The sequence below is a fragment of the Thalia democratica genome, chromosome 5 (assembly GCF_965202585.1).
Source record: "Thalia democratica chromosome 5, ktThaDemo2.hap1.1, whole genome shotgun sequence".
NCBI lineage: Eukaryota > Metazoa > Chordata > Thaliacea > Salpida > Salpidae > Thalia > Thalia democratica.
This window is the reverse complement of record NC_139169.1, coordinates 44767519-44780095: the sequence shown is the minus strand read 5'-3', so window position 1 is coordinate 44780095 and position 12577 is coordinate 44767519. Positions and strand designations below refer to the sequence as shown.

At 26.1% G+C, this 12577-nt stretch overlaps 1 protein-coding gene across 1 annotated transcript; it reads left to right on the top strand.

Annotated features, from left to right (window-relative positions):
- Positions 1 to 5957: 5957 nt before the first annotated feature.
- On the top strand, positions 5958 to 12245 carry LOC145835425 (NADP-specific glutamate dehydrogenase-like). The gene is made up of 10 exons (XM_082943007.1): positions 5958 to 6098; positions 6329 to 6457; positions 6517 to 6588; positions 6894 to 7088; positions 7399 to 7552; positions 7721 to 7896; positions 8223 to 8320; positions 8527 to 8731; positions 10290 to 10449; positions 11892 to 12245. The coding sequence occupies exons 1-10, from the start codon at positions 6024 to 6026 to the stop codon at positions 11969 to 11971; spliced, it is 1344 nt and encodes a 447-aa protein (XP_082799133.1). The 5' UTR covers positions 5958 to 6023; the 3' UTR covers positions 11972 to 12245.
- The last annotated feature ends 332 nt before the right edge of the window (positions 12246 to 12577 follow it).

The window sequence follows — 12577 nt, the reverse complement described above, 5'->3', positions numbered from 1 at the left end:
TTTTTGGAGGGACCCCATGAAATAATTCCAACCCCAAACCAAAAAAATTTTTTTTTTAATTAAAGACAAAGGTGCGTTCTCAAAAGTAAAAAAAAAATTTTTTAGATATCTTTTAAGATAAGGAAAATAATCGACATTAAAGTTTTATGTTTTTTGAAAAGTTAATAAATTTGCCTATAAAATTAACTTTATGCTCGTATAAAAATAAGCTGTAATTATGATTTGTTGCTAAATATGCTGGAAATAAAAGCTACATTTTTTCTGGAAACTTTTTTAATTAAATGCAATGAGAAAAGAAAAGAAAGACCATTATAAAAAAGACGTTATCACAAAACTAAAGTTTTAATTTCTAAGCTAAAGGTCGGCTAACTGCGGTCCGTAAACAGGTTATTTTGTAAATTTGGAAGCAGCCCATGAAAGCTAAAACTGTAGCCTACGAAATGTAAAATACAGCAACTTACGCTAGAAATTCCAGAATCTGAGATGAAGAGCAAATAAACGGTGTTAGCCTAACACTGTTAGGTACATTTAATGAAAAGTTTGAAACTTGAATTAGATATTTCGGGTATGTTTTGAACTATAAAGTCTACTACTACAACTGCGCACTATAAGTTTTTTTTTTTTAATTTGGCCTGCGATTACCAAATGCCTGCCAAACTTTGGTTTAAGAAAACATCTTACTTTTCAGTTAAAAATTAAAACTCCCCTTTTTTAATGTACTTCTAGAGAAACATCCCAATAATAGTTGCATATTTTAGAGTTTTTTTAATTGTAAGTCTTAGTAGTAGTATTAATTCTATATAATAACATAATTTTAGCACATAGGGGTAGGTTAATGTAAAACAGTTTTGTTGCCATAGTTTAAGAATTAAAGGTTTTTTAACTTTGATGAACGTTTGTTTTAATTTAAATTTATGTGATCAAGTAACTGTGTGTTGATTTTCTCGTACAAGACTGGCAACCTTTGTTTTATTTAATTAAAATATTTTACTAATTCCCTACAAGTTTTAACTACAAGCTGTTTTTCAACTTTTGTGTATGCTTAAGACTATGAAGAGTTTTTACAAACTTACTAGTTTTTTTAAAACCAAGCCAAATAACCATATTTTAACAGAATTGTAATTTTAAATCCATTTGACTTACAAATTACTCTATATGACATCTAAGTTAAAAAAACTCATTTTATTAAGTGTTTAGTGGTAAATTGGCATAGTTACATTTATTTTAGAAATTTTGCTTCCAATGACCTAAAATTACAAAGTTTTTAAATAAATTTAAACCAATTTTTAGAAACTTTATAATAAAAAGTTTGGTTTAATTTAAATTAAATAAAACAAGTTGTTTATTTGTACATTCAGTTAAACCATATAGTTTTTTCTGTTTAAGTTAAACCATGATTTTATTAAAAACATTAAAAGAGATGCTCAAACTACTCTCTATTATCCTTTGAAAAGGTTTTAATCTTTATTTTAGAAAAGTTTGTAAACTTTAAGTGGAGCTCCAATTCAGACTTATGTATTAAAAAAGCCGATTATTCCAAACCTGCCCCTTTTTTTGCTCGTTACTTTTTTTTGACCTTTTACTGACTAAAATCGCCTAAAAAGACATTTTTAAACAAAATGACTAATACTTAAAGTTTTAGTTAGTTTTTTTCATAGTTGATAGCCTTTAGTTTAAAAATTTTATTTAATTTTAATTCTAGTAGTTTACCTAACTTTGTATACTTCGTTAAAACAACAGTAAACTTATTTTAAATTAAGCTATAAACAATAACTTTAATTACTTATCTATTTTAATTAGTTTAAAAAGTATAAACTTAAGCCTTAGTTGCACTGTTTTATTACTCAGTAATTATTTATAGACTTAAACGGTTTTGTTACAAATTTTGTTGACACTAGTTTTTACGAAACTGCATATGTCATTTATTTATTCTCTTAAACTTTTATGCTACTAAAAAAAAGAAAAGTTTTCTATAAAGACCAACTTCGCTTATTATTAAGCAAAAACATTACAGACTTCTCATATATAATCAACGGTTTCTTAAAGTGAGTGATCTTGCTTCACTAATTAACCCCTTACTTTGAGATTTACAAGTATTGTTTAAGAGACAGATTTCATTTGGCTACAATCTTGTATTTGTTATTTTTTGTTCAAAACCAGGGTCGTGGAAAACTAAGAATTTTTAAAGTCTAGTGAATATAAATTTTAAACAATTATTCACTTATTTTGTTAAAAACAAGCTCATAAAGATCTAACGGTAAAATTATAACAGTTATTTTATCAAGCTCCAGATATAGAAAAACTTAAATTATGGTAATGTGGTATAATATATTAACTTTTGTAAACTAACAAAATAATGCTGAACTCAGCAAAGTTAAATTTATTTTAGTCCTTAATACTGGATATTTGGGTTTAAGACCTTTTTATAAGTTGATTAAGAGAGCAAAAAGTTTAACTATTTTTACAAGCTTTAAGAATTATATTTTAAAATAAGTCAATAAACAAAAAAAATTAAAGGCAAAATTTAGTATTTCCTGAAATAAAAAGGTCTTAGTATTGAATGAATGTTTGTTTTAACTTCTTGCTATGGAATTTTTTACTTGCTAAAAAAACAAGCAACTATGTTTTAATGTATCTACAGATACGGTTTAGTTTTATATTTAGTCTATTAATCACAGTGATTTAAGTCGTTATAATTTTATAAAATAAACTAATTTTTAAACAAATATCAATTGTATCAACTAATGTTTCTTAAAGTGTAAATAATTTAAAATTTATTTAAAAAATAAACTAATCCTCAATAAACAACATTGCTTAAATCCAGATTTATCTTAAACTATATTTAAGATGTCAACAATGTTGCTAAATTTACTTGATATTTTGTTTATTATTATTATTACTATTAGTATTATAAGTAAACTATGTTACTAAGCTAAAACTCAAGTAAATTACCTGCACTATAAGGAAAATAATATGCAGAAGATCGGCCTATGTTATTATTTTTAAAGTAAGGCTTCCCAAATTGGGTGATTTTCGCTATCAAGAAGTAGTAAGGTATTAATGAAGTAAATGGGTATTTAGCTAATAGAGGGGTGATATATCTTAAAGGCGGTCGATAATTTCTTTATATTTCTGCTAAGTAAACGATTATGAAAATGAGTTAGGAAAACCATGCCTTAAAGGAAATACCTTCACTGCTTATTTAAATCAAATGATCCTATTAGTTCCATCTTAATAAATTTTTAAAATAAAAAAAACCTTTAACGTTTTCTCAAACAACACTTTTGTTTGTTAAAGTTTATTAAAGAACTTAAAACAAAGTTATACTTGCTTAAAGAGATAACATTTCATACAAGTATAAAAAAACACAGTTTTGTACTTTATGTAAAAAACAACGTATTTAGATAGATATCGACTAAGTTTATTTTTGAACACGAGAGAGATATATTTTATGTCATGATTAGCATAATATGACGAATATCCGCATTGAACTAATTTACATCGATAAAGCAATACTCGCAGTATTATTTATAGTTATGTTTTGTTTAAACTAGCTTTTAGTCAGTTCATAGCAAAGAAAAAAGCTTTAAAAGTTTCTAACCTAATTAATTGTTTGAAAAATTTCAAGTTAGTACTAATCAGTAGTTTTTAGTTTAAAAAACTTCAAACAGCTCTTTGAGCAAAACTTAGTTTAGCGCATGTACCTTTGAAAAAATAAATAGTATTTAGTGTTATTAAAGTGATTATACGCTTATTATAAAACAAAAAATATCAAAAAATAAAGATAAACAAAGTAATTTATTATAAAAAGTTATTTTATTTTTTTATATATTCAGATAAAGGTCAAATAACTAGTTTAATACATTTTATAATACAGCTTATATGAGTTTACTGAGTTGTTCCGACTTGAAAAAAAATCCTCCTTTATTTTGATAGGTTTTTTATTGAATAAATAAATATAATTACTAGCCTGGAAAACAATGCTGAGCTGATTTTAAATGTAGTATGCTGTACAACTTAAATTTTCTAGCAGTATTAAGCGATTGCAAAAAAAAACTTACCGCCTCCTGCTTATCAAAACTTAAAAAATCAGTAAGAGTTGTTCCTTTCTGATCTCAAAAGTTTCTTCTAAGATAGGGTTTGCAAGTATTTGACACGGGCCGAATTTCTAAAACAAAAATATTCGCGGGCCGAAATTGTAGTTGTTAATATTCATAAAAACCCTGATGTACCTAAAACAGTTTTATTTTACTCATTATTTCGAATTCTAGAATATCTAATATAAATTTTGATTTTTTTTTGCCCGCCGGGCTTGCATCTTTGCGGGCCGCAGGTTTTATTCTCTCATGGGTTGCATCTTATTCAGAATAAAAAGGTTTTATTCTCTCGCGAGCCGCAGTTTGCAGACCCCTGATCTAAGACATGTTCAGCACAACTTACTTACAGCTAAACTAAACCAGAGCTGTGTAAGCAAAATAGTTTATGTACATAGCTAGATTGTTAAATTTATAATAAAACAGGTACTTGTTAAATTTTTATTAAACATTTTATAGTTTAAATTACTATATAAATATAAATTTTAGCTTTTGTTAACAAAAATCTGCGCAAAACAAGTCCACTGGAATGTATAATAATAATAAATTTAACAGTATTCTTTATTTGTTACACCAACAAATGTTTAATTTGTTATTATAAGTTGAAATACTAAAGTTTGATTTTCAAAACTTGATTTAACTTTATACTCTAAATTATTATTTTTAATTCTAACAATTATTAAGAATATTAACAACGTTGATATCATGTTAACATTATATTTACATTATAATTCATTTGTAATATGAAAAAGTAGTCGACAAGCTAGAAAGAAAAATATGTTTTGCATAGTTAAAAATAGCTTTTCATTTTGTTATGATGTAACAAGTAGAATTTCAAAACTTTAAAAAAATTGTAAAATAATTGATTTATATTTTTTAAATCTTAATGTCAGCTTAAAACTTATTGACTACTGTTATTCATAGTTTTACTTACAAAAATAATTAATCATACAATAAAAAGAACTTTAGAGTTTTGCATTTTTACAAAATACTATTGAAGTTAAAATTTTACTCCAGAGTTAATCTTTGAGTTATAAAAATATCTTTTTTACCAGTTACAAAAAAATTAAACAATGGCTTTAAAATCTACAAGTTTATTGCATACTTTAGTTCAAATCGATTTCGGACAATCGTCTTTCTTCAGTGAACAGTTTAAAGTTCACTGAAGAAGGACGATTGTCTGAAATCGATTTGAACCAAAGTATGCAATAAACTTGTAGATTTTAAAGCCATTGTTTAATTTTTTGTAACTATTGATGCAGGAGAAAATTCACAAGTAAAAACAATTGACTGTGTCCTGGACCAATTTAAGAATTATATATAAATCTTGTCTTGTTTTTTTACCACGAAGTCCAAATGAAAATAAAATCCAAAACTTTTTTTGAAGGTATTACTCTCAATCGAAATTGAAATATCAATTAATGACAGTTTATTCTAATTTTGAAAATTTGAAATAATACATATTTTAATATTCAATACTTGAGGTAAAAACTTAAAGTTAAATTCAGTCACGGATAACATAGAATTTTAAACATTTTGTTTTTGTAAGCAAATTTCTTCTGCTTACTTTGTTCTCTGGTAGTTGATTAACTCTAGAGTGTGTAACTCAAATAATTAGTTTTAACTATGGGTTGTTGTACAAATATCCGATGGCTTTTAGTTAAAGAAAAAATAAGCTATTTTCAACTTTCTGCTTTCTAATCTTGAATTTTTTAGAACGTGATGTTCTTCATTATAAGAAACTTTCAATTGGAAATTAGCACTGCAGTTAAATACTTAAGATTTTGTTAGCTATTTATGATGTTATACACAATATTGACCAAGTACTTTAAAGATAATCCAATAAGTTTTTATACAGTTAAAGAAATTTTGATTAAAATAAATTGATTGTATTGTTCAAGTTTTTCTTATACTTTTGTAAGAAACAACATGATAAAAAACAGTACCGAAAACGTTCTTGATAAAATAAAACAGAGAGATCCTGATCAAAAAGAGTTCATACAGGTAAATGCATGTAAGATAAAATATAGATAACTAGTATTATTTACATTACAAGAACGTTGAAAGAAGCTTATAATTTTTTAAAAACTTATTTTAAACAATACCAATAAATGCTATTATCTTTATTAATATGTGTATACTCGTTGCAAAAAGAGATTTATTTAGAAATAAAATATAAATTAATAACACAACTTAGTTTTTAAGATGTTACTTTTGGTTTTATTTTAAACTAGGCTGTAACTGAAGTATACGAATCACTTTTGCCTCTGTTTGAACAAAAACCAAAATACTTAAAAGTTTTTGAATCAATTGCAGAACCAGAAAGAGTAATTCAGTTTAGAGTACCATGGCAAGATGACAAGGTAACCTGGCAGTAAAAAATAAAAATAAGTGTTGAATAACAATGTTTTTTTTCTTTTAGGGTGTTATGCACATTAACAGAGGGTTTAGAGTCCAGTTTAACTTAGCAATCGGTCCTTATAAAGGAGGTCTTGTTAGTTAAAGTTTACTGTTAAAATAAATAAGATAAAAAAAATATTAATTATGTCTTTTTATTAAGCTTTATTTTTTTTTATAGTTCATTATACGAAGTGCTGTACATTGCTTAAAAATGTTGAATAAAAATTAACAAAAACGTTTTAGTAGATTTAGTTGTTTTTTTATATCAAAATTTTCTCTTTATATTATTCGTAGGTAATAACTGTTATAAAATAAAGTTTAACTAAAAGTTTTGTACTTTTAGTTGTGAATGTTTATCTGTACTTTAACAGTGCAAACATTTCTTAACAATTTTTTCAGCGTTTGCACCCTACTGTCAATTTGTCTATAATAAAATTTCTCGGCTTCGAACAAACATTCAAAAATGCACTGACAACGCTTCCGCTGGGAGGAGGCAAAGGGGGCTCTGATTTTGATCCAAAGAACAAAAGTGATTTTGAAATACTTAGGTTTTGTCAAAGCTTCATGACGGAGCTTTCGCGCCACATTGGGCCTGTAAGTTTGACATTTAAGTACTTTATATAGATGTGATGCACTATAATATTAAGTCTTTTTATAGACAAAGGTAAGGGAATAAATAAAAGCAACAACATAAAAATAATAAAATAAAGTTATACTGGATACGTGTATGCTCAAAAAGAAAGTTAGGTTTTGGGTCTTTTAAAAGAATAGAACAAATAAATAATTGTAATATGACAATAGCTTGGATAAATATGTTTTTGTTGACTGCTCGTTCTTGCTTGTTTAGCTGAGCTTTAAAATCCAAGATAAAAAGCCTAATGTTGTTTACTTTGATAATTTAAAGGATACAGATGTTCCAGCAGGAGACATTGGAGTAGGAACGCGGGAAATCGGGTTTATGTACGGACAATACAAGCGAATAAGAAACCAGCACAACGGAACTTTTACGGGTAAGGGGTGGGGATGGGGCGGAACCCTGATAAGACCCCAAGCTACTGGTGAGCTGGTTGCTATGTTTTGAAACATTTCAAACTTTATCACAAAAAGTAAAATAATTAATATCATTAAAAGTATTGTATACTATCAAAAACTGTTGGTTTTACCTTGGTACTTGCTATTGTTAATAAAATAATTATTTACAAATGTTACAATTATTTAAATAACAGGATATGGTCTCGTTTACATTCTTGAGTGTGCAATGAAAGACCACAAAGATGAACTTAGAGGGAAAAAAGTGTGCATATCAGGATCAGGTAACGTGGCAACTCATGCTGCAGAAAAATGTATTGAACTTGGAGCAATAGTCCTCACTCTCAGTGATTCTGACGGAACTATACACGAAGTTAATATCATATTTGCTATTTCTTTATATAAATATTAGTTATTTTTTCTATTTAATAAAAATTTAGTTGAATTGTTATACTGAGATAAGTCTAAAAACAAACATTGCCGAAGTTTAAGTTTAAACGTAAAACTAATTAATAAAAAATAAGCGACAGTTTTTATGAACGTGCTTACACATTCAGATTTTCTATACTTTTTTTATGTCTCAGTTACTTAGTCTAAGTATAATATGCAGCTGATCATCAAATAGGAATTTGGTTAAATACTTTGAAAACCTAGGTTTTATAAAATAAATTGCTGTAAAATGAAAATCTTGTTTTGTAGCCTGAAGGATTCAGTACAGAGCAGCTGCAACTTATTAGAGATGTAAAAGAAAATAGAGGAAGATGCAAAGAGTATTTAAAAAATTCAAAAACAGCTAAGTTAGTAAACGTTTTGTAAATTAAAACTAGTTTTGTTATTTTTTTGTTTCATATTTTGATTTACCTTTAAACAAATCTTTTCATTTAAATATTATTAAGCAACTTGATAGTTAAGTTATTTAGTTTTTCATCCTTCGTTTTATGTCTAGTGCTGTTTTACAACAAAGTTTAAAGCTTCAATAACAGTTACTTTCATTAATAATTAGGTACTACAAGTCAGGTCGGCCATGGAAGGTTCAGTGTGATGTAGCACTGCCGTGCGCGACACAAAACGAGTTGAACAAAGAACAGGCTGAAATGTTAACAGCAAATGGGTGCAAGTGGGTGTTCGAAGGAAGTAACATGCCAACCACCAGTGACGCAATAGACCACCTAAAAAGCTGCACAGGAGTTGTTTACTTTCCTGGCAAGGTTAAGTTTTACAATATCATTCACTTGATTTAAGTTTAATTTGATTTTAGTTTATGTACATTTATTAAAGACTTTCTATTTGAAATTTTAGATCAATAAAACGAAAACTATAAACTGTTCGGAAAGCTAAATAAGCACAATGTTTATTTACTACAATTCAAACCATTAACAAATATATTATAACACATCTCGATTGAAATTAACAAGCACTTTCAGAAGATCTTTAACAGTAAAAATAAATCAAGAAATATCCCAACAATATTATGCAAGCAAGTGAATAAGATCACTAGTTAGCTTACAGCCAATAATACGAAAAAAAAACAGTAAAAAAAAAAGAAGAACAAGTGTATGAAAATTCAATGCTATTTTTTAGAAAAGCCTAGCGACAAGTATAAGCTTCTTAAAGATTGAATTAAAATAAAGCTTTATTAAAAAAAAAAATTCATTTAGTAAGATTTTAACAGGAAAACACTAAAAATATATTTTTAGCATGCCAATTATGAAGCAACTAATAATGTCTCTAATCGTAAAATCTTAGAGATCTAAAAAAACAAATTTGCTACCACAAAAAAAAAAGGCTGACCTGCTGAGGGTAAATGCTTGATAGAAAGTTTTACATATAATCTTTATGTAGAGACAGAATTAAACATTAAATCCTATCTTGGTTAGCTGAATTGTATTTCAAAGATACATTACAGAGTACAAACACAGTTTTAAACATGAAATACATCGTAAAGCTTTAATTTTATTGATTGCAACATAAACGAAATTTAGACTCAAGTTAAATTTAACCAAGCTGAAATTAAAGTTTAATGGAAAATATTAAAAGCAAAAAATTAAAATTTGTTTTAAATTATGTAACCCCGAAAAGCTTAAATTTTTAACATGATAAACCTATAAACAAATGAAACGAACTACAATCTCAATGTTTGCACGTAAAAATTTCATATAAAAGACTTTTTTCTCAACTTTGTCAAGCTATACATGTATTTATATTGGTACTTAAAAAAACAACAATTTTACTTTTCAAAAGTATTTTGAGATGAATTGGCCGAACTTATTTAATACGTTATAGTATGCATTTTGTAAACTTTAAAAAAATTTTGCTAACAAACTTTATTTTGTTTAATAATATAAAAAGTGTACATAGGCTTTCAGAAATACAAAACTGTTGTTTTTTATATAAAATAAGTATATTTATATCTACAACAAAATTTGCATAAAGAACTGTGACAATTGTCAACCAAAAAAATTTTTAATTTCTTTGTTTTGTATAGTAAATATGTCCTAGGAATAAGATAATAACAACAAGTTTAATAAACTAATCTTATGCATTTTATTCAACAACCATGTTATCTAAAGTAATATATTTTAGTTAACCTTTTAAAAGAAAACATTTTAATAATTAAACGTTTAATACTAATCTAATATTTTAAACATTAAGTCATTTTAAAACTACTAACACACTATATATAGCAACTGAGATTTATTTGTTATATAACTTAAGTAAAAAAATTTGTACTACTAAAGTTTTAACTTAAAACAAATAAAAACGCAGGCATCAAACGCAGGAGGAGTAGCTTGTTCAGGTTTAGAAATGTCGCAAAATTCCACGAGAATTTACTGGACAGAAACTGAGGTGGATGAAAAGTTAAAATCAATTATGAAAGAAATTTATAAAACCTGCAAAGAAACTGCAACCGAAATGAAGCATGAAGGTTTGTATAGAATTTTAAACGATTTATTATAAACAGCTCATAAACTTCATGAAAATTATGTTAGAGCAAGGATCGGCAGCGGCTCTCAAAGCCAAAATTTGCTACATACTATTCTAAACTAATGATCAGTAATATATTTGTAGTAAAAACTTACAAATAAGCTCTTATTTTAGTAATTCCTCATCAATAGTGCGCTTTTCTTACATTTTTGGTTTACAATGTTATTTATATATTTCATACGAAAATTGATTGAGGATTGCCTGCAAATAATTTTCTCAGTATATTGCGCTCCGCGATTTAATGCTACTGAACACTGTGTAAGAGTAATAACCAAGACAGATTTGCTTTAAAACTCCAACACCTAATGTTTCTATGGCATAAACAACTACTGTCTGTATATTTTTAGAAAAAAAAAGATATCAACTTTAAATTTTAATAATAATGTGTCTGCTAACAGATGACCAGTTAATTAATTAAGTTATGAAAAATAAACTAAAGACATTACAATTTTTTAGTTTACTGATTTTTAACTGAGTTTCGGTTACTCATGTGGTTTTAGTGTATCTATGTGTAAAAAAAACTTTCGTTCTTTTTCGAAAACTGTAACTTGTTTTGTTTTATTTCCAAGTTTTAGCTTATAATGCATAAAAACTTAAAGTTTTAAAGATTTATTAATTAGTTTGTACTGACGAGCTATAAACTTAAAATATAAAACTAGTTCAATTAGTATAATTTTCCATGATTTAACAATCATGTAAAGACTTTGAAAAAGTACTAATAACAACGTTTATATTTCTTGAATAGTTTGGTTTTGGTACTGGTTTTAACTTAAAAATTTAAACGTAAGTCACTCATTTTCAAAAAAAGTTTATTAATTAATTTCGTTTAGCGCATCCTCAGAATAATATTGCTAAAAACTATTGATATTATAGTGTAATTTTATTTATATACAATGAATTTGGAAAGTCTAGCTAAAAATAGTTACGTCATAAAATAAAAAAAAATAGCTTAGTACAACTCAATCCTTTTTAAACAGACTTTTATATTTTATGACGTAACTATTTTTAGCTAGACTTTTCAAATTCATTGTATATAACTAAAATTACACTATAATATCAATAGTTTTTAGCAATATTATTCTGAGGATGCGCTAAACGAAATTAATTAATAAACTTCTTTTGAAAATGAGTGACTTACGTTTAAACATTTTTAGTTTATATTTACAAAAACTACTTAGTTTTTTTTTTACATTTAACGACTATAAAAAGTACATTACTTTTTTTTTAAGAAACGAACTAATTAAAAACTTTAATAAAGTTTTTAGAAAATAAATCACTTAACTAAAGTACTATGATAGATTATTAAGTTTTTGGAGGTTTAGTCTTTCATTATAAAATAATTAAATTCGTTATAAAAAATTAATAATACTGATAACAATCCAGGAGACTTTCAGTTAGGTGCAAATGTTGCTGGTTTCAAAAAAGTGGCCGATGCAATGCTTGCCCAGGGATACGTCATTTGATCTTATTCAATCGAGAAAACGACTTTCATTTTCATTTAGTTTAAAAAGTAATGACAACCTTCAGTTTTTACTGAGGCATTTATAAAAAGTTTGTCTGTGTTAATATTTGAAAGTTACACTAAAGCTTTTTATCAATAAAACAAAATATTTTTTTTACAACGTTTTGGATAATATTTTTTTATTTAACAAAGCCATTTATAATTTTTTTAATTCTGTATACTGCACTTAAAACTTCATTTTCTGCAACAGTTTCTATGATTAAAACATTGTTCAAATTAACATAAAACAGCAAAAAAAAAACTATATTTAATATCAGAGTCTTAAAGTTTGCTAATTGTATGATTGTAAGTATGCTATTTTGCTTTTTAAAATTTTTATTGCAAAACTTTTGTATTGTTTTGAGTATTGTTTTTTATGTTATTAAATAAAAATACAGCAGCTGCAAAAGTACTATGTTATCAAACTAGTGTTGCAAAATTTATTTGTTTATTATTTATAAAATACTGCTGTAATACAATAAAACTATGAGGTTAGTAAGTCTTTTGTTATATTTTTCTTTCTCATGTTGCTTTTAAGTTTATAGCTCATTATTTCAGTTCTAATTTC